This window comes from Condylura cristata, unplaced genomic scaffold, assembly GCF_000260355.1.
Source record: "Condylura cristata isolate star-nosed mole 26May11 unplaced genomic scaffold, ConCri1.0 scaffold00008, whole genome shotgun sequence".
Classification (NCBI taxonomy): Eukaryota; Metazoa; Chordata; class Mammalia; order Eulipotyphla; family Talpidae; genus Condylura; species Condylura cristata.
The window spans coordinates 23,423,283-23,445,488 of NW_004567109.1; the positions used below are offsets into that span (position 1 = coordinate 23,423,283).

General features: G+C 52.8%; 1 protein-coding gene and 1 pseudogene across 14 annotated transcripts in view; one reads left to right on the forward strand and one right to left on the reverse strand.

Annotated features, from left to right (window-relative positions):
- The window catches only part of PTPRF (protein tyrosine phosphatase, receptor type, F), a 74,996-nt gene extending 63,627 nt beyond the window's left edge, over window positions 1-11,369 (forward strand). For 9 of the 14 annotated variants that reach the window (XM_012722217.1, XM_012722210.1, XM_012722209.1 and 6 more), the window contains 13 exons: window positions 2,401-2,433; window positions 3,235-3,332; window positions 5,846-5,969; window positions 6,143-6,318; window positions 6,974-7,093; window positions 7,368-7,522; window positions 7,606-7,891; window positions 7,991-8,169; window positions 8,362-8,488; window positions 8,659-8,784; window positions 9,024-9,178; window positions 9,254-9,389; window positions 9,690-10,640. In XM_012722217.1, the coding sequence (XP_012577671.1) occupies window positions 2,401-2,433; window positions 3,235-3,332; window positions 5,846-5,969; window positions 6,143-6,318; window positions 6,974-7,093; window positions 7,368-7,522; window positions 7,606-7,891; window positions 7,991-8,169; window positions 8,362-8,488; window positions 8,659-8,784; window positions 9,024-9,178; window positions 9,254-9,389; window positions 9,690-9,758 (1,784 nt within the window). In that variant the 3' untranslated portion in view covers window positions 9,759-10,640. Of the gene's footprint in view, window positions 1-2,400; window positions 2,434-3,234; window positions 3,333-5,845; window positions 5,970-6,142; window positions 6,319-6,973; window positions 7,094-7,367; window positions 7,523-7,605; window positions 7,892-7,990; window positions 8,170-8,361; window positions 8,489-8,658; window positions 8,785-9,023; window positions 9,179-9,253; window positions 9,390-9,689 lie in introns of all 14 variants that reach the window. The other 5 variants (XM_012722213.1, XM_012722214.1, XM_012722215.1 and 2 more) reach the window with 2 other exon arrangements.
- Window positions 11,370-19,220: 7,851 nt separating this feature from the next.
- LOC101625005 overlaps window positions 19,221-22,206 on the reverse strand; it is a 6,494-nt pseudogene continuing 3,508 nt past the window's right edge.

The window sequence follows — 22,206 nt, forward strand, 5'->3', positions numbered from 1 at the left end:
CCTATGGCTGCCTGCGTGCTACAGAGTTAAGCTGATGGGACAGATGTCTTCTGTCCGCAGAGCCTAAACAATTCGCTGTCTGACCTTTTATCAGAACAGTGCTGACCCCTGAATTCTGGCCACACATTCATTCGCAGGTCTGATGCTGGGAGCCCACCTGGGGCTGCCGGCGGTGACAGCCGCCTGCGATGCTTCCTCACACATGCGACTGAGTTCCAGGGGCACAGATCTTAGGGGGGAGAATGAGCTGGGTAGATCTGACAGGCTGGTGCAACCTGGCATGTTCAGATCTGTGAGGAATCAGCTCCAGGATGTGGGGGGTCTGAGGGCATAGCAGCCTCCTCCAACAAGGAATGCCAAGCCATGCGGGCATTAGTCAGAGGAAGCGGGTTGGGAGGGTGCCGCCGTGGTGGGAAATGGCACTCCAGAAGTGCTGAAGTTCTGCAGCATTGAAGTTGGGGTATTGGAGTGCTGAGAGGAGACCGGAGCACGAGGCAGGGGTCCAGTCAGGAACCCAAGTACGAGACTCGGGGTGGACCTCACTGTGGAAGGACCAGAGAAATCTTGTAGGCTTTCAGCAGAGTGACCGTTCGGTTAGCATTGGACTTTAGAATAGCGCTTTGGCTACCTGGTGGCGATGACGGAACTGGGGAGGGCGACTGTTCAGAAGGCCGAGTGAGTGGGCTGCTGAGGACCTGGGGGGCGGTGGGGGGCGTGAAGCACAGCCTGGGCTTGACAGGCCTGGAGTGAGGAGGCGGAGTGAGGAGGCTGTTGCCTGGGCGTTTCCCAGGCTGCCACTAAGCAGTGGGCCGGGCGTGGGGGAGGTCCTGCAGCCATGGACTCTGTGGGTCAGGACCTCTCTTGACATCTGCCGGAACCAGGAGCATGGGAGGTGCTGAGGAGCTTGGGGCAGCCGGTGCAGGAGCAGATGGCCCCTCCCAGGAGAGCATGAGGTTGAGAGGGGCCGAGAGAGGAGCCCTGGGAAGAGGCAGAGTGCTGAGGGTGGTGAGGGGGCGCTGGAGAGTAGGAAGGCGGGCCAGTGAGCGGGGGTCCTGAAGCCCAGGCCAGGGAGCGTTTTGGTGACTGAAGTAGCGACCCAGAGTGGGGCACCGGCTCTTGGGTGGGTAGGGGTGCTGTGAGGCAGCACTGGGCAGGTAAACCCTTCCAGAGGCCTGGGTGGCAGCAGGGAAGGAGAGGCGGAGGCAGGGTTGGGGTAGGATTCATTTTTCCTCCAGTGTGGACACTGTCTGGGCCACAGTCCAGGGACCGCTGAAGTGAGCGGCGGGAGTTGGCGCCGGAAGACAGGGCTCCAGAGGCCGGGGCGCAGGGTGTGACAGCGGGGGGTTAGGGTGTGGGGCTCCCCACTGTGAGCTCCAGGCCACCGATAGGTTGGGGGACAGTCAAGTCAGTGGCAAGGGAACAGTTCTGGAACTCTCGCCTGCTGGCTGTTTCTCTGGGAAAACAGGAGCAGGGAGCTAGAGCGAGGCCCTGCGAGCCTGGCTGGGGGTGTGCACTGGGCAGGTGTGCCTGGGGGCTGCCGAGACTAATAGCCTCAAGATAATTCATCATTTTCGATTTCTTCATATTGTTCCTTCATCATACTGTCTGGCAAAGGAGGCGAGGGCCCCAGGCACCTGAACCCCGGCGGCTGCTGGGACCTACTGGAAATAGCAGGGACCTGAAGGGAAAGGAGGGATGAGACTCGGTGGCCTTTGGCGGTGGCAGAGGCCGTACCCGGGGTCAGGCCGGGGTGCACGAGGGACCCCTGTCGACAGCGGTGCTGTGAGGGTTGAGCGAAGCACCCTGAGGAGATGGAGGGGCAGCCGGGGGCTGGAGGCGCTCTTCACCGCGAAGGTTTCTTCCAGGTCCTTTTTTTCACTTTGTAGTTCAGTCAACATTTTTTTCCTCTTATAATTTAATTTTTGTCCTGAAAATTTTGAAACCCACGGCTAAGCTGAAAGCACAGTCATCGTCGGCACAGCCTCGCGCACACCGGCCCTCTGTGGCTTGCCCGTGTGCGTCGTCGCTCTCTGAAAGCATGCTGGCCGTGTGCCAAGTCCTCTGAACATATCCAGGGTCAAAGCTGGACACCAGAAGAGATGAACTTTGGTTTGGACTAGAACTTAGTCCTAGAAAAAGATTCCTCCAAGACTGAAGGGAAAGGAGGGATGAGACTCGGTGGCCTTTGGCGGTGGCGTTCGACGCCGGGGTGCAAGTTCCGCCTGTACCCGGGAGACGGGGAGCCGTGTGGGACCTGCCCACAGCCCGGTGCCCCACCGCCCCCTCCTCCTGCCAGCCCCTGCCCCAGCCCACGCGGCCCTTCACACCCTCCGTGTGTCCGCAGCGACACAAGCACATGGCCTCTTCTCTTGCCCCACTTCTGTTTTCTTTTCTCTGCAGGTTCCAGTGTCCCCAGTTGCCCGAATATCTCAAGTTAGTTTTCCAAGTTCCCGTTTTTGGGGGCTCCTTTGGCTTCTGTGTCCGTTCCTTCTACTTTTCCCCACCCACCCATCGCCTCCCTCCCTGAATTCCTCTCCCCCGCTTCCTCTCTCTGTCTCCCTTCCTGCTCTCTCCTTGTCCTCCTCCTCCACCCTCCACTCGCCCTACTCGCTCCTCCAGCCTCTGTCCCTCCTGCTGGTCTGTCTCGCTGTCCTCTCACCTCCAGTCTCTGGCTGACACCTGTCTGGGTGCCTCGCCTGCCTCATCTCTCTGTCTCCTTCCTCATCTCCGCTTCTCCGAGTTCTCCCGTGTCACCGCACACCCCTGTACTCTGTGACCACTCCATCCACACACTCGGTGCTGGGGTGACGGTGTCGCTGAGTCTCCCGTGGTGACTGGCGCCAGTGAGGGGCCGCGGGGCTGCGCGTAGGCAGGCAGGGCCCGTGGGCCACTCTGCCAGCCGAAGAAGCCCCCAGCCCCCTCCTTGTCACCCCGCCCTGGCCTGGGTGGAGGAAGCCACTCCTTCTCTTAAGGACCCGCCAGGAGGCCCCGCGCCCCGCTCAGCGCTGTGTCCCAGACGTGCTGACTCGGGCCCACGGCGCCCTCCCGCTCTGTCCCGTCCCGCCCCCAGCCACCGTGTGCTCCGCCATCTCTGTCGCCGCATGTGCCACCTTCTCCATGCCACTGGTGCCGAGCGCTCCATGGTCACACGTGTTCACATGTACACATACATGCGCTGAGGCTGTCCCCACCGCCCTGGCCTCACCTCACCTGACTGTCTCCCGCCTCCCCCAGGTATGCGAGACCACCCACCCATCCCCATCACCGACCTGGCAGACAACATCGAGCGCCTCAAAGCCAACGATGGCCTCAAGTTCTCCCAGGAATACGAGGTGAGCCCTCCCCCCCGCCCCCTGGCTCCCCGCCACGTGCCTGGCCTGTCAGGCCCCTGCCGGCCCTGCCCTACCTACCTCAGGAGGGGGAGTGCTCCAGGCTGCCCCAGGACACAAGGGAGAGCTCGACTTCTCAGGTACTGAGCCCCCTCCACACCCCCAGGTCTAGACGTTCAGACTCACGCCCAGATGCTAACTGAAGCAGGCAAAATCTGTGCGCACAGATCGACCATGCCTGGCATCTAGGGAGCATTTGCTGCTGGCCATTGCCCGCAGGGTCCGTACATATGTTATCTCGTTCCGTTCTCCTGATGGCTGTAGAGTACTGTCGTTATGCCATCGTACAGTAAGGATGCTAAGGCTCAAGGGCAGGACTTGCCCTAGGTCACACAGCTGATGCGTCCTATCGCCAAGACTCAAGCCTAGGCCTGCTCGCTGGTGGGCTGCACAAAGCTACCTGCTCAGTACCCCCACATGCTCACTGCCCTCTGGCCTAGACTCCTACCTGCTTGTTGGGGGCTCTGCCTTCAGAGGGCTATTCTCCCACCCTGGCGTCTCACGGCTTCCAAGCCACCCAGCTCCAGAGGGAATTTGCTGGAGAAGGTGGTAAAGAGGAGCCCACCCTAGGGAGCACAGGCAGAGATGTTGTTATGCCTCGGCCCCTGGCTTCCCAGGGTGCAGGCCTGGCCCAGGATTCACCCCCCAGTCGATGACAGATGGATAGGTGATTGATGCGCTAGGCTAGCATAACTTAGGAGTGTGCCCCACTTCTAGTCTGATGCCCAGGGTCCTGGTACCAAAATTCCCCTTCCAAAAGCTGTGTGCCAGGTTTCTGCAGAGGAAATTGAGCTTGGCAGGCAAATTGATGAGCTGGTCCGCGGTGGGGGATGCATGCTGCCGACCGATGGCAAACCCACGGGGCCTGCTTTGCATAAAGCTGTGCAGGGAGCGACTCCAGCCTTCAGCTGCTCGGCCGGAAGGAGGGCCTTCCACGCCCTTGTGCCCGCACTCATCCCTTCCCAGGTCCCCTCCCTGCTTTCCTGCAGTGAGGCCCCGGGCCTCCTGTCTCGCTCAGAGCTCACCCACTTTTATCCTCCCCTCCAAGTTCTCCTAGGAGCCCCCAAGCCTGGGTGCTCTGGTCTCCCAAGACTGCTGTGGCTTTCCCTCAGCCAGAGGCTTCCCTTCCCCTTGATGACTGGTCACCGCACATTTGCTGGGCACTGACTAGGTGCCAGTCCCTTGCCAGGTGCTGGAGATGTGGAGTGAAGTGCACCCAGAGCTCAGTCAGTGGGGAGACAAGTGACTGTAACAACATGCCCCCCAGTGTTACAGATGACAGGCGTGTGGAGAAGGGAAGCAGGCTGAGGACCGGGTGACTGGGGTCTCCCGGAAGCCATGCGTGCTGACCAGCGGCGATGGGCGAGCTGGCACCAGAACCTGGGGATGCTGTGTGCTGTGTGCCGTGCTGAGAAGTCTGGGTGGTATCCATCTGGGCAAGGAGGATATTAATAGAGCCTGTCTCATGGGAGGGTTAGACGAAGGAATACACACGAGTGCTTAGACTATTGCCAAGCACACAGTAAGTTCTCACAAAGAACCTGCTCTTGACGTTATCCACTGAGCTGGTGAGGAACCAGGGGAGGCCTTTAGGCAGGAAACTGATAATCAGATCTGTGTTTTATAAGGATTGTTCTAGCTGTAGGATAGAGTGGGGCAGAAACAGAAGCAGGGAGATGCCACGTCTGCATTGGGGTTACCTGGACGAGGCCCCTGGCAGCGGGTTGGGGAGAACCTCAGGGCAGCCCAGGACATAATGACTGACAGGATTGGGGCACAGAGGGGTTTTGTGGGTCAATAGGTCTTGACCAGGGCTTTTGGGTAAACGGGTGGTGATGCCTTTCAGAGACGGCCCCCCAGCAGCAGAGACGGGTTTGGAGGGAAAGCTGAGGAACTCGGCTTGGCAAAGGTTGAGATGGAGGGAACTAGGGGGCCTCCAGGTGGTGGTTGTTCCCATCAGGCGCTCAGGGAGACTCCGGGGTGCACTTAGAAAGAAGGCCCTGGAGTGACCCCAGGAGGAGCTCTGCTTCCTGCCTGCGGGGAGGCCTGGTGGAAGGGGAGGAGACAAAGAAGGGACAGCCGGAGCGGTGGGAGGGGACGGACAAAGGTTTCCCAGCATGGGGTGTTGCAGAGCTGACTACAGTAGTTTCCAAGTTGTCCTGCACACCCTCGTTTTTCCATTTGGGGGCCCCCACCCATCCTGAGCACTCCATGGGGCAAGGGGATTTGGTACCATAATCAGAAGTCTGGTCCATGGCCCCTGACAAGCGATGAGGGTGCTGCTCAGCTCCATGGCTGGGCAAGCTGCTGCCCCCCTTCACCAGCAGCAGCCAGTAATAGTGGTGGGATGGCCGTAGCTTCGCGCAAAGGCAGAATGTGGCACCACCCAGGAGGCTGGGCCCCCAGCCTCGGAAGCAACAGGCCTTACCCTCATCACCCGCCTGCTTGCTCTGCAGTCCATTGACCCTGGACAACAGTTCACGTGGGAGAATTCCAACCTGGAGGTGAACAAGCCCAAGAACCGCTACGCCAACGTCATCGCCTACGACCACTCGCGGGTCATCCTCACCTCCATTGATGGTGAGCCGAGGGTGGGCCCTCCGCCCCTTCTTCTCTTCCCTCTCGCTGGTTCGGACTCGTAACCTTTCTTCCTACAGGGATACATGCATCCCAGGGGTGCGTGAGGGTACAGCGTGCTGGGTGTAATGCCTGACCCCCACCCCCACCCCGGTCCTGTCCCCTCCTGTCCGCAGGTGTCCCGGGGAGTGATTACATCAACGCCAACTACATCGACGGCTACCGCAAGCAGAACGCCTACATCGCCACGCAGGGCCCACTGCCCGAGACCATGGGCGATTTCTGGCGGATGGTGTGGGAGCAGCGCACAGCCACCGTGGTCATGATGACGCGGCTGGAGGAGAAGTCCCGGGTAGGGCTGGGTGCGAAGGTGGGGGGTGGAGAGCTCAGCCATCAGGTGACTTCAGGTACCTTTTCTATTCCTGTGAGAGAAGTTCCTTAGGGGACTCCCCGAATGCTCGTTTCCTGGGCTGTGGCAGGATCCCCACTAGATACTAGTGGGCTTACTGTATTGTACCAGAAGCTGTCATTCTCCAGGAATGTTGATATGTTCCCCAGTTGCTGGCATGTTCCCGGGATATTCACATGTTCCCCAGCTGCAGGAGTCTTCCTGGGGCATGAACACATCTCCTGAGTTAATTAGTGGAAAGAGCTGCTGCTATCTGCTTTTGCACTGCAAAGCATTGACTGGAACGTAAAATTTACAGAGCTTGAAAATGGTGCATAAACATTATGGGTAAATTTGGCAGAAAATGTGCCTGGTGCGATCTGGTCATGAATAAATAATTTTCAATTATGGCCCTCGTTCCCCCAGCTAGGGCAGAGGTGGCAAAGTGGCATGAAAACCTGATGCAAGGAGGGGGTGGCACAGTGGGTCCAGCCTGAGTTTGGGAGAGGGGCCTTGCAGCCAAGGAATAGGCTTCCCCTTACCTCTGCCCTGGAGGCCCTGCCCCTGGAGCCTTTGGGCGAGCCCCCCAACCCCCCGTGCCCTTCTGGTCCCTCTGCAGGTGAAGTGCGACCAGTACTGGCCACCCCGTGGCACGGAGACCTACGGCCTCATTCAGGTGACCCTGCTGGACACAGTGGAGCTGGCCACATACACCATGCGCACCTTCGCGCTCCACAAGGTATGGCTCTGCCGGTGCTTACCTGCCAGCCGTGCCCTGTAGAGACCCTGGCAGCCTGAGCAGGGTGTGCCGGGGTGTGGGACTCGGAGGTGTGGGAGGACCCCACGGCAGCCAGCAGTGTGGGCGGGGCGAATGGGACGCTCCCTCCGGCTGCCCCAGGTGGCTTCTGAGTCCAATCAGGAGCAGTGGGTCTCACCTCGGTGGCAGGTCGTCCTGCCCCGCGAGTGGCGCGCCAGTGCCCGGCCATACCGTCTCTCGCCACGTCTCTCGCCAGAGTGGCTCCAGTGAGAAGCGGGAGCTACGTCAGTTCCAGTTCATGGCCTGGCCAGACCACGGGGTTCCCGAGTACCCAACCCCCATCCTGGCCTTCCTCCGGCGAGTCAAGACCTGCAACCCACTAGATGCGGGGCCCATGGTGGTGCACTGCAGGTGAGGGGGCACAGCACCACAAAAGGGGTGGTGGACTTCCTCTGGGGTGGACTTCTGCCCCAAGCTGAACCCGTGTCCTGCAGTGCGGGCGTGGGCCGCACAGGCTGCTTCGTCGTCATCGACGCCATGCTGGAGCGGATGAAGCACGAGAAGACTGTGGACATCTACGGCCATGTGACGTGCATGAGATCGCAGAGGAACTACATGGTGCAGACCGAGGACCAGTATGTATTCATCCACGAGGCGCTGCTGGAGGCCGCCACGTGTGGACACACGGAGGTGCCCGCCCGCAACCTCTACGCCCACATCCAGAAGCTGGGCCAAGTGCCTCCGGGGGAGAGTGTGACGTCCATGGAACTCGAGTTCAAGGTGAGGCTCGCGGGCGCGCCTGCTGGGCTCCAGGGCCCTGGGGTGGGTCACGAGGACGAGCCTCCAGGAAGCAGGCCTGACCAGCCCCCCTCTCACTAGTTGCTGGCCAGCTCCAAGGCCCATACATCCCGCTTCATCAGTGCCAACCTACCCTGCAACAAGTTCAAGAACCGCCTGGTGAACATCATGCCCTACGAATTGACCCGGGTGTGTCTGCAGCCCATCCGCGGTGTGGAGGGTTCCGACTACATCAATGCCAGCTTCCTGGACGGCTATAGGTCAGCACTCTCCTGACTGCCCACTGCACCTACAGGGACCTAGGCCAGGGCCTGCCTGGCTGGGGGCAGAATAGAGCACAGCAGACCAAAGGAGGAGGGGTGATCTGAGCCAGTTCCCCTCAGGGACAACACGGTCTTGGGGACTCTGAGGTCTGCGGTACCTCCAGCACATCCAGTCTCTGTCCACCCCAGGCAGCAGAAGGCCTACATAGCCACGCAGGGGCCTCTGGCGGAGAGCACCGAGGACTTCTGGCGCATGCTCTGGGAGCACAACTCCACCATCATCGTCATGCTGACCAGACTTCGGGAGATGGGCAGGGTGAGCCCCCTCCGGCCACCCCCGCCGTGCTCTCTCCTTTCACACCCATCCTCCCGTCAGCAGAGCCTCGGGCCCACCCCCCTGAGGCATCCTGCCCCAGAGTCCTCTGAAACCTGGGGGAGCCCTTCCCCATGCCTCCGCACCTGACCACGGGGGCCCTTTGTCCACAGGAGAAATGCCACCAGTACTGGCCAGCAGAGCGCTCTGCTCGCTACCAGTACTTTGTTGTTGACCCGATGGCAGAGTACAACATGCCCCAGTATATCCTGCGTGAGTTCAAGGTCACCGACGCCCGGGTGAGTGTGGACCACGGTTTGTGTGCCTCGCACGACAGCATGTCTGACACTGCCTGAACACAGGGGGGCAGGCTTGACCTGCACGTGTTGCCTAGGCTGCAGGCATCTGAGATGGAGGAGCGGACGCGGGCCGTGACCCATCTCCCGGCGGGGCCTCAGGTGTGATGACTCCACGGGGGCCTTTGTCATTGTACCTCCCGTTCTGGGCCCTAACCTTGTCCCCCACCTGCCTCTCCCAGGATGGGCAGTCCAGGACAATCCGGCAGTTCCAGTTCACGGACTGGCCGGAGCAGGGTGTACCCAAGACAGGAGAGGGCTTCATCGACTTCATCGGGCAGGTGCACAAGACCAAGGAGCAGTTTGGACAAGACGGACCCATCACGGTGCACTGCAGGTGGGAGCAGCCCCGGGGGAGGGCGGGGCGCAGCACACCTGGGGCAGGCCCTGACCGGACACTGTCCCTGAGCAGTGCTGGCGTGGGCCGCACCGGGGTGTTCATCACCTTGAGCATTGTCCTGGAGCGGATGCGCTACGAGGGCGTGGTGGACATGTTCCAGACCGTGAAGACGCTGCGCACACAGCGCCCCGCCATGGTGCAGACGGAGGTAGGCGGGCCCTGGCGCTGGCGGGCTCAGCTCTCAGTCGGCAGCCGTGCTCCCTGCTAGGATCGGACACGGCCGTCCTTGCGGGGTGCTCACTGGGGTGGCGAGCGGAAAATTGGTAGCTGTGGGTGGTGGGGAAGGGACAGTGAGCCTTCAAGGGCTCTCTGGACGTTGCCGAGCACAGACGCCTGGGCCAGCACCTGCCCTGGCCACCAGAGGCGAACGCCTGGGCTCACCAGCTACAGCGAGTGCCCTTGGGGGATCCGCTGTCCACCCATGCTGACCCACTCCCTGCGCCCACAGGACCAGTATCAGCTGTGCTACCGCGCGGCCCTGGAGTACCTCGGCAGCTTTGACCACTATGCAACGTAACTACCGCTCCCCTCTCCTCCGCGGCCCCTGCCCGGGGGCTCCGGAGGGGACCCAGCTCCTCTGAGCCATACCGACCATCGTCCAGCCCTCCTGCACGGACGCTGTTGCTGGCACAGCACAGCCCACTGGGATCACAGTGTTTCAGGAACATCGCCACACCACACGGAGAGCCCAGAAGGTCCCGGGCGAGCGGGCAGGCTGCAGGCAGACGCGTGCCTGTCTCTGCACACAGGGCCCCCCCCACCCCCGGCCGCTTCAAGCTCTCTGTCCCGCTGCCGCGTTTCTCATGCTTCTTCTCATGGGGTGGGGAGGGGGCAAAGCCTCCTTTTTTATACAGTAGGTGGGGTAGACTGAGGGGTTCTCACCTCTTCCCTCTGATCTTTCCTTTTGCAAATCTGTAACTGCAGAGTGGGCCTCTGGGGGTTGGGGTTTAGTTGGTTTTCTCTTTTTGAGTTGACTTCGGATCCTTTTTTTGTACGACTTTATTGCTGAAGGACACAGAACATGCCTCCTCACATGCGTGGAACTGGGGCCGCAGCCCAAGCGGAGGCCTCACTGGTCAGCTGTTCAGACAAGATCCTCTTTCAGCCAAATGCAGGGAACCACAAGGTTTTTTTTTTAAGTTTTGATTTGTTTTTCCTTACAAGACTTTTTTTAGGCCCCACAGACAGTGGTGGGCGGGGAGGAGATAGGAAACACTCATCTCCAGTTGTCTGTTCCAGTGTGTGTTTAACATTCACAGCCCAGAACCACAGGCGTGGCCGGGGGGGGGGCCTGGCGAGGCGTTCCTCATCACCATAGTGTTTGCAAAGATCGAAAAAAGCAAAGACAAAAAAACAAACAAAAAAATCCACAAAAGAAAAAAAAGAAAAAGAAAAACAAGTCATCTGCAGCCTCTGCCCCGGCCCCACCGAGAGGGGGCGCGGCTCCAAGTGCCTGGGGGTCCCAAGGGAGATGCCAGCTGACCTCTGTCCCCAGCACTGCAGTACGGCGTGGCGTTGGAAGGTCGTGGGTCTGGTCACGCGGCCCAGGTGGTTGGCACAGGTCAGGGCGCCGTGCCCTGCACACCTCAGGACCAAGCAGGGGCGAGGCTGGCCCTTCAGGTCCAGGCCAGTGGGCCTGGAAGCACATGTCTGTCCTCGGAACAGAGGACAGGTGATTTCCCTCCCTGGTTTGCAGCTGTTTCAAAGCCCCTAAGAATCGCTCTTTTCCACTCCTTCGAGATGCCCTCATAGACCAATGTGGCAAGACTACTGGATTTCCGTCAATGGTACTATACTCAACCCTTATTATCTCGGCTTGCTGAGGGGCAGGGAGAGGGCCTCGTCCTCTGGGCAGTACTATCTAGGTAGGTAAGAGGGGGCGGGGAAGGGTGCATAGCTGTTTTAGCCCAGGGACGCCACGCAGGCGTCCCCAGATCTAGCTAGGCTCAGTCAAGATCAACAATCCAGGGTTGGTAATGTTGGATGAAACATTCATTTTTACCTTGTGGATGCTAGTGCTGTAGAGTTCACTGTTGTACACAGTCTGTTTTCTATTTGTTAAGAAAACTACAGCATCATTGCATAATTCTTGATGGTAATAAATTTGAATAATCAGATTTCTTACAAACCAGGCCTCTGTCTCAGCTCTTTCTGCAACTGAAGTCTGGGCCCTGTTCAGTCAGTACCTAGGGGTAGGTTCTGGATATCTCCTAGGACAAGATGGGCCCCCAGCGTGTCTGCCGCGTGCACGGAGACGCTGAAGACTGAAACCAGTGCATGTGGAGAGCACCCCCACGTGGACCCCGGCCCCTGCTTCACTTGGGATGTGCTAGCCTGGGTGTCATGGGGCCCCCAGCTCCAGGCCACCCGCCCCATCACCTCCCCTCCCCCTCCCCTGCTATAAGGTGAGGGGTGGCACTGTGGCAGCACGGAGTGGGTGGGAGGGCGCTTGCCTGTTGCAGTGTGGCTACTGAGCACCAGAAACAGGGTGGCACTGGGCACAGCAGCACTGTCGTCGGTGGCCCCTCCCCTGGAGTGAGGCCAGTCCTCCCAGGGAGTCATCCTGCAGACACAGATGCACGAGTCTAGGAAGGTGGGGAGAGAAGCACCGAGTCGGCACCATCACTGGCAACAGTGCTGAGCCCAGCGTGGGTGCGGCGGCACACTAGGGCAGCTCCCGACGCCTAGGCGGGTGTAAGAAGCTGAATTCTATTTCCATGGGCAAGTAGTGGCCGAAGCAGGGAAAGAAACTTATCCAAAGATCAAAAGCGTGCAACCGGCCAGCAGATAATGATGATAATGGGCTAGAAGGCAGCTGGAAGCCGCCGCGGGACGTGAGCACGTGTGAATCAGGGCCGGTGCCCTGGCAGGCGGCCCTCGTCCTGTGCCGCATCCCTGAACCACGAGGCTGGCCGGGAGCCTAGCTCGGGCTCAGGGTTCCCAGCATTCAGCTCCGCGTCCGACAGTATTCTACTTGTTCCGCGGCCCGGCTTTCCTCCTCAGCCCCTCAAGTCCCTGTGGCCCGGCTTTCCTCCTCTGCTGCCCACCATGGTGGAGTCCACTGGGATTTTTGTCCTCCTCAGCTCCAGACTTAACCACAGCCATTCTCCTGGGATACTCTCTCACCCCTACTCTCACTGGCTAATCCTGCCCAGTAGGTCTCCACAGAAATGTTCCCTAAAGTAGCCATCCTTCATCACCTAATGAGGTTAGGCAACCCTGCTATGCAGGTAATTGAATACGCTTTTTGCATATAGACCCCACAGTAGTATCAGCTGTGTCCTCTCAGGCCCATTTACAGCTGAGGAAATTAGGTCTCATTCACTGCTCAACAGATTCTTCTTGAGCATGGGCAATGTGCTAGTCATTTCAATGAACTGAATAAAGACATCGGCCCTTGTGGAATTTACACTCTAGTAGGATGAAACAGGTGATACATGTGAATGGTGAGTGTATATCTACTTGGTTAGGAAATGATTCAGGCCGGGGGCGAGGGAAAATTAGAATAGAGGGACCAGACACTGGGCAATCAGACACTGATTAGGGTGACCCGAAGTCTCGTTGGAAAGATGGGGGTTGAACAAAGCCTGAAGCTGGCGAGGTTCTACCTGAACCTCTGAGTTGCGCATCCAGGCAGTGGGAGCAGCTGGAATGAGGGCAGCATTGTGCTGATGCTTTCGGGCTGGGTGTTGCACGCTAAGCAAGCGGCAAGAGCAGTGTGGAATGAGGTCACAGGAAATGGGGGACAGCTCCTAGGTCATTGGAGGGCTCTGGCATAAATCCAGGTGAAACTTATTCCTCAGTGCCCAGATACTGCTTATATCTTAAAGTTAAGGCTGAAAGGATTTGCTGATGGGCTGAAGGTTAGAAGTATCCCAGGAGAATGGCTGTGGTTAAGTCTGGAGCTGAGAATGACAAAAATCCCAGTGGACTACACCACGGCTGGGGAGTAGAGGAGGAAAGCCGGGCCACAGGGACTCGGGGGGCTGAGGAGGAAAGCCAGGTCCCCCTCGCCGATGGCTCTTTCCACACTACCTTCGGCCAAGAGCAGATGCAACTTCTGATAAATAAATTTACAAAAATATGTGTGAAATTGGGTGATTGTTTTTGATATTTTCCCAATGTTTCTGTAAAGAATATTACTTTAAAAAGACAAATTTTGAGTTTTTTTTTTAAAGATTTGTTTATTTATGCATACAGAACTGGAGCACAGGCCAAAGGTGCCGAGGGCTGGGTGAATGGATTCACCAGAGACAAGAGTCGGGAGCAGAACAGGCAGAGCACTGCTGAGGGGCGCAATGGGCGAGAAAGGAGAGGTCTGCTGCCCCATGTGGGTCAGCTCCCTGGCAGGGAATTGAACTTTTGCTGCAGTGGCTGTGGCTAGCTTCATAGTGCTGCACTTTAACCTGTCGCACCACCAGGGAGGGCCCAAACTTTTGAGATTGTGCAATTAATACTTCCTTATTTAAAGAAAGAAAAAAGCCCTTCCAAATGGAATAGAAGTATAAAATGGGAAGGTCCTCATTCTCTTCCCTGTCCCTCAACTCCCTGGAAAGAGTGACAATTGAGGCATTTTCTATGAATATATGAGCATGTATATAGACTTTATTATTTTATACCACTAGAATTCACATCTTTCTGAAAATTGCTCTTTTTTAAAGATTTATTTATGTGTACTGAACTGGGGTACAGGCCAAAGGAGCAGGGGCAGTGAGAGGTCTGCTGTGCCATGTGGGTCACCTCTGGGGCCGGGGTCCATCTTGCACTGAAGCAGCTGTGGCCAACTTACAGTGCTGCATCCTAACCCATTATGCCACCAGGGAGGGCCCAAAAATTGCTCTTTTCATTTTAAGTCCATGTGGTCTTTCATGTCATTACCCCACTTTTTTTTTTTTTTACTATAATACAACTGTTATAGACGTACCATATATTTTTTAAAGATTTCTTTATTTATACATACAAAACTGGGGTACAGGCCAGAGTGTAGGGGCAGTGAGAGGATTCACCAGAGACAGAGAGGGGAGCAGAACAGGCCGACTGACGAAGTACACTGCTGAGATGTACCATATTTTAAGGGTTATCCATATAGCTTTTGTGTTAAAGATAAAATGGATTAAAATGATTCAGTTTCGAAGGATACAGAACCAAAGTTAAGCTTTCCTCCCCCCTGTTCCCAAATCCAGACTCAGTCCCAGGAGATTTAGTTCTCAGCAGCTAAGCGCTGTTGACTTCTCAGTGTGAATTATGTGGGCCTTAGTCCACTAATGCAGCCTCCCACCTGCACCTTCTGGTGTTCTTAGATATGTCATTACTGTTAATTCTTTTGGAGCTCCTCCATCACGTTAACAACATAAACATCAATTTCTTACTTTATCACGTTAAACACCGTCTATTGATTATCTATGAAGAATGAGGAAATTAGTTTACTTTTTGATTCTCCCTCCCCTTTCTGTTATTTCACATTGTCAAGGTTGATAATACTTTCTGTTCTATTAACATAATTAAGTCTTTCACTAAAATTGAAAACCAATAAACAGCATTTTAATTGTAATGTTTATGAAAAATCTTTCAAGCATCAATTTCATTAAATTTTGGTTTTTCTCTTTGTATTCATTCTGGATCCCATTCAAATGCCTCTTACACAGCATGTTAATCTGTATTTTGAAAAAAATATTTTGGTGGGGTGTTTCCAGATGAAATTTTTTCACATGGAATTGTAAACATTCAATTCTTGTATATCTGAAAATATATTTATTTCATACTAATTCTCAATTTTAACTTTGCCTGGTATGAACTTATTTATACAAAAACAAAAAAAAAAAAGAATTTCCAAGATAGTCCAACTATTTCTGTATAGTCAATTGTTGAAGGCAGAGGCTTGCCAATGAATTTATCAAAATACCTGAGTTTGCCCTTTTGCTGACTTTCTTTGTGTACTCTGAGCTTTAAAACCTATCTGTGCTCTTCTTGAGAAGAACAACCCTAGACTGAGGGAACTTGAAGAGCTGTGGTTTCTCAGCTCTGATTTTTCCATTAATCTGATCCCATCCTTTTTTTAATTAAAAAAAAATAAGTTTTTAGTTAGAAAAATGTTTCGATGTATCCAAATTGCTTTCCTCAAAATTTATTATGGCACCTTTCTTCCTGCAGGGATTTGTAATGCCTCTTTTTTAATGTAATCTCACCTATGAAGGTGTTGCAAGTACAGATTCTACTTCTGGGCTATTGCGCTTGTTTCTTTGTCTAATCTAAGACCACTCTTGTTTAACTTCCATGGTTTTCTTTTACTACATGTCACACACCAAGTTCCCCATCATTGTTTTATTTTTTCAAAATTTATTGGTGCTCTTCCTATTTTTAAAAAAGATTATTTATACATATAGAACTGAGATATAGGCCAAAGGTGCAGAGACGGTGAGAGGATTCACCAGAGACAGAGTGGGGAGCAGGACAGGCAGATTGACAAGTCCACTGCTGAGGGGAGCAGTGGACAAGACAGGAGAGTTCTGCCACGCCATGTGGGTCAGCTCCCAGGCTCCATGTGGGTCAGCACCCTGGCTGAGGATCAAATTCAGGCTGCAGCAGCTGTGGTTAGTTTCATAGTGCTAACTGTTGTCCCACCAAGGAGGGCCCACTCTTCCTATTTTTATATCCAACTGGATATTAGATATTTTGGGAAAACTCCCCTCAATTTTAGTTGCGTATTTTAATGTACTGCAATAAAACTGACAATCTGTATTTGAAGAGTCATGTGTTAACATAAAAGAAAGAAAAGCTGGCTGAAGTAAAAAATGAAGCTTCAGATTTGGAGTCAAAAGTAAACTGCTTTTTTTTTAAAAAAAGATTTATTGATTTGTGCATACAGAACTGGGGTACAGGCCAGAGGCTCAGGGGCGGCGAGAGGCTTCACCAGAGACAGAGTGGGGAGCAGAACAGGCAGATCGACAAAGTACACTGCTGAGGGGAGCAGCAGGCGGGTCAGGAGAGGTCTGCCGTGCCATGTGGTCACCTCCGGGGCAGGCTGGAATCGAACTCATGCGGAACTGGCTTAAGCTCATGTGGAACTGGCTTAAGCTTCTCAGTGCTGTGCTTTAACCCGCTGCGCCACCAGGGAGGGCCCAGTAAACTCTGCTTTTTAAGGAAGGAAGCCTCAGGACCTCCCTGGTGGAGCAAGGGGTTAAGTCTCAGCACTAAGAAGCTACCCGGAGCCACTACAGCAAGAGTTTGGTCCCTGCCAGGGAGGTGACCACATGGCACAGCAGACCTCTCCTGACCCGCCCACTGCTCCCCTCTGCAGTGTATTTCAGTTAATCCACATGTTCTTCTTCCCACTGTCTCTGATGAATCCTCTCATCCCCTCACCTCTGGCCTTGCAGTGGGGCTCTTGTATGCAGATTGACTGGAGCACACTGCTGAGGGGAGCAGCAGGTGGGCCGGGAGAGGTCTGCCACAACATTTGGGTCACTTGCCTGGCCAGGGATCAAACAGGAGCTGTAGTAGCTGCACATAGCTTCGTAGTGTGGTGCTTTAACCCGTTGCACCACCAGGGAGGGCCCTAAATCTTTAAATAGAAGGAAGTCTCCAATTGTGTGACCACCCCAGGTTGGAGCCTGCGGGGTGCTCGACCTTGGACTCCAGCCCAGGCCTCCCTGAAGCCCTGGTGAGCACATCCTGGCCCTGAGATCTGTCCTGCTCTTCTTTAACGCTTGGCCTCTCTCTCTCCAATTAACTGACACCCCAGCTTTATCCATATCTATGTGGTTTCTTAAGCCTCATTCAACTTTGTAACAATAAAAGGATTAAATCCCTAATAGATAAAATTGCTTCCACTTGAAGAGTAAAGAGCCTAGTAGAAAAATGTTGGGACACAAATACTCAATTTACAAATCAAGATGCCCCAAATCCAGTAAAAATAGAGATACTCAACCTCATCACTAACCAAAGAAATGTAAATTGTAGAAAGGAGGTACTATTGTTTGTCTATTCAAATTGGCAAAGTATACTAGTGGGGGATTAAGCTTGTTCTGTCGGGAGGAAAATTTGCAACATCTATCAAAAGCCTTAAAATGTGCTTTACCTTTGACCCAGCTATACGACTTTAGGAACTCCTAAAGCAAACTATCAGAAATACTTTTTAAATCTCCAGGCAAAGACTGACCTTAACATTGTTTGCAATATGGAAAAACTGAAAACAATCCAAATATACTAGTGTATTTGTGTCCACATCTTTGCTCAAGTGAAGCTGGAGACCCACTGAACCTTTTAAAAATTCAGACTCCAGGGCACCACCCAAGACACCTACTGACAAGGAGTTTGGAAGTTCCTTAGGGCATTTGCAGGAGCATTAAGTTAGAGGTGCACTGGCAAGTATGTACACCCTAAGCTTAGTGGTGATTCTCCCCGGGTGGTGCTCTCTCTCTCTTTTAAGATTTATTTTATTTATGCATACAAGAATTAGGATACAGACCAGAGGTGCAGGGGTAAGGGTGAGAGGATTCACCAGAGGCAGAGAGGGGAGCAGGATAGGTGGCTCTACCGAAATAGACTGCTGAGGGGAGCAGCAGCAAGATGCAGAAGTCTGCTATGCCATGTGGGTCCGCTCCCTGGCTATTTGAAATGCGTTTCAGTTTTTCTTACCTCTGACATGCACTTTTCTCATAGGATGTACACGAGTGCCCCTCCACCCCTCAGCCAAGACCAGATCTCCCCAGAGCCCCCTCTCTGGCCCTGCCACCCCACCCGCCACCAAACAGCCTCAGCCAAACACCAAGCCAGCGCTGGCCCAGTAACCATAGCACTGTGCTCATAGTATTACGCGGCATCTTTGGCTGCTGGCGTGCTAAAATAGGGGAGAAGAACCATAGAGACTATCCAGGCTGCGGTGCAGAAATGAAATGCAAATTGATGTTATAATTATAGTTTGATTTTTCTGTCTCTTCCACTGGACTGTGAACTATTTAAAGGCAAGGACCATCCCTCCCAGCTTAGTGTGGACCAAAGTAGGGACTCGATAAATATTTGCTAAATGGAAGAAAGGAGAGGTGTTTCACTTGGACCTGAGGCAAGAAGTAAATCTGACTGTCTGGAAGAATTATGGCTGGGACTCCCTCCCCAGCACATACCCAAGTCACCAGAAAAGGGATTTCCCATTTCTCAGCCACCTCAACTAATCTGCCCGGCAGCACCTTCCCTCCCTAAAGAGGAATTTTACCCCTACCCCCCACACCAGCAGCCGGGATGATTCAAATGGAGGTTTAACAGCCAGAGGTTGGGGGTGGGGGTGAGATGATTCACCAGAGACAGAGTGGGGAGCTGAACAGGCAGATCTACCGAAATCCACTGCTGAGGGGAGCAACAGACTGGACAGGAAAGGACTTTTGTGTCATGTGAGTCAGCTCCCTAGCCAGGGATTGAACTCGTGCTGCAGTAGCTTAACTACAAGATGCAATCCAGGTAACTTTCTTTCTACAAATAATTTCCAGGAATGTTATTGAGCACTCACTGTGAACCCGGCACTCCCCAATCCGGGAGCAACACTGGAGCTGGTCCTGGGAGAAGGTGATGTGGCTTAACGTGGATGGTAATGATGGGAGCCGAAGACTAGGAATCTAGCATTCTGGATATAGTTTGGAAAGTCAGTAGGACGGGGCCCTCCCTGATGGTGATGGGTTAAAGCACAGCACTATGGAGCTAGCTGCAGCCACTTCAGCACGTTAGATCCTGGCCAAGGTGGGTGACCCACATGGCAGAGCAGTTCTCCTGTCTCACCCACTGCTCCCCTCAGCAATGGACTTCATCAGTCTATCCGTTCAGCTCCCCACAGTCTCTGGTGAATCCTCTCACCACACCTGCAGTTCTGGCTTGTACCCCAGTTCTGTATGCATAAATAAATAAAATCTTTTAAAAAAAGTCCTCACTTCCATAAAAAATAATGTCAGTAGGCCTGCAAGTGGAATGTGCAAGAGAGAAACATCAAGAGTCAACACTCACTGATTGCTGTGGAGGAAGGAGCATGTTTAGGGGAGAACCAGGAGTTTTCTTTCCTGAGGTGTCTGTAATTGTTTAGATGGAGAGATAACGTTGTTTTTATCTCTATAACACCAAAGAAGGCATAGAAAGAAGTGCTTATTTTGAAAAATCTTTAGGCAGTTCTTTCTGCCCGCTTGAGTCTATGCAAATGTCCTTCATTCTTCTCTCCCAATATATAATAAACCTGCTGTTTTGAATTAAAATAAAATAAATATTAATTTTTTTAGATCTTTAAATGAACAATGGATAGAATTTGAATTAAGTTTCGCATAGGATTTGACCTTATGATGAATATATTTTGGTGCCTGAGATGAAAACAAATCCAAATCCAACAGTTGGTAGAAGCAAAGGATAAAGACCTAATATGATTTACAAGTGGCCCCTGGGTGCACTGTTGCTGCTGCTCACCAAAGCTGTTTGTGCCTTTACTTAGACACGGAGCCATCCTCTGCAGAGCAGGATACATCAGAGCCAAGGACAATTACGTTTTTATCAAACTGAAGAATCCAGGGTATATCTGGATATAGATCCAGGGTATGTGTGCATCTGCCTCTAATTATTTATACATTTCTGTTTTTATATTTTATAGGCTAGAAGGTTCTGTTCTTTCCAATTGACCTTGTTGGCAAGACTGAATTAAGGTGAATTTATTTATTTATTTATATTATTTTTAAAAAGATTTATTTATTTATTCATACAGAACTGGGGTACAGGCCAGACATGCGGAGGGTGAGAGGATTCACCAGAGACAGAGTGGGGAGCAGAATAGGCCAACTGACGAAGTACACTGCTGAGGGGAACAGCGGGCGGGTCAGGAGAGGTCTGCCGCGCCATGTGGACTCCTCCAGGGCAGGCGGGAATCGAACTTATGCAGAAGTGGCTTAAGCTTCTTAGTGCTGTGCTTTAACCTGCTGAATTTGTTATTATTTTTTTAAAGAGTTATTTATTTATGCACACAGAACTGCCCTATAGGGCCCTTCCTGGTGGCCCAGTGGGTTAAAGTGCAGCACTAGGAAGCTAGCCTGTGCTGCTTCAGCACAAGTTCAATCCCCCCCAGTGAGCTGACCCACATGGCAGGTAGACCTCTCCTGCGTTGGCCACTGCTCCCCTCAGCAGAAGCAGGGAGAATTACCCTGATTGGGGTGTATAGTAACAGTTGACTTGTATCAGGGTTCTGGCAAAGGAAGTAGAGGCAAGTGCTGTGTTCTGGATGTATTATGGAGACAGAGTAGAGCTATGTAAATGTCAATGTGGATGTATCAGAAAAGCATAATTCATAAGTGAAACATTCAGAAATTAGACTTCACCAAAAATTAAAACTCTTGCACCTCAAAAGGCATTATTAAAATGAAAAGACAAGTCGGAAACCCGCGGGGATAACAATCAAGATGGAAAAAAAAAGTGCAAAATGATGTAAAAATAAACTTTTGTAATAATTTAAAAAAATAATAAATTTAATAATAAATAATAATTTGTAAAAAAAAAATGAAAAGACAAGTCATGGAATGAGAGAAGGTATTTGCCAGGTCTATGTCTGATAAAGGATGTGACAACTCAATATTTAAAAACCTAAGTAAGGAGTGAACAAAATTTTCAATAGACATTTCACCAAAGGAAATATATGCATGGCTAAGAAGCACATAAAAGATGCACAACATCATTACTCATTAGAGAAGTGCAAATCAAAGCCCCAATGGGAGACATTTTTTTTTAAAGATTTATTTATTTATGCATACAGAACTGGGGTACAGGCCAGAGGTGCAGGGGTGGTGAGAGGCTTCACCACAGACAAAGTGGGGAGCAGAACAGGCAGATCATTGAAGTACACTACTGAAAGGAGCAGTGGGCGGGTCAGGAGAGGTCTGCCACGCCATGTGGTCACCTCCTGGGCAGGCGGGGATTGAACTCATGCTGTAGTAGCTTTAGTTTCTTAGTGCTGTGCTTTAACCCGCTGCGCCACCAGGGAGGGCTGGGAGACAGTTTTTATTGACTAGAATGGCTATCACCGGAAAGGTCGACAACACCAAATGATGGCAAAGTTGTGGAGCAGTGGGAACACCATACATTGTTGATGGGAATGTAAAGTGGTGCAGCCACTTTAGAAAACTGCTTGGCAGTTTCTTAAAAAGAAACAAATTGACTATATGATCCCATCCAGAAATTCCACTTCTAATATCTGCCTTAGAGAAATGACAGCATATGTTTCCACAAAGACTTGCACATAAATGTTGACAGAAGCCCTATTCCTAAGCGCCCCAAAGTGAAAACAACCCAAATGTCACTCAGCATGACAATGGGATACTATTCAATATTAAAAAGGAACAAAATACAGATGCAGACTACAATATGGCTGCATCTCAAAAAAAGTATGTTACATGAGAAGAGTCAGACACAAAATACCACATGTGGTATGGTTTTATTTATATGGAGTGTTCAGAAGAGGCAGGTCTAGAGAGGCAGAAAGTTGATGAGGGGTTGCCTGGGGCTGGGAGTGGAAACAGAGTGGTTGGAATGGGGCATGGGGAATCTTGTTGAAATAGTACATTTTGTGGAGGAGAAGGGCACATTTTAAAACTAGATTGGGTGATGGCTGCATAACTTGATTCCTGCTTTTTTTTTTTAATCATTAAAATGATGCCCCTAAATTGGGGAAATTTTGTGGTTTGTAAATTACACCTCAATGAAGTTGTTCTTACAAGATAATGTTAAAGGGCCCTCCCTGGTGGCACAGTGGGTTAAAGCACTGCACTATGCCATTGTGGCTATAGATAGCTTCATAGTGCAGGGTGGGGGTGTGCAGGTGAGGGTGAGGTGGGGTGGGGTAGGGGTGAGTTAAGAGTTTGATCACTGGCCAGGGAGGGGACCCACAGCTCCCAAGGGAGTGGGTTCTCCTTGCCTGCTGTTCCTCAATGTACTTCAGCCGATCTACCTGTTCT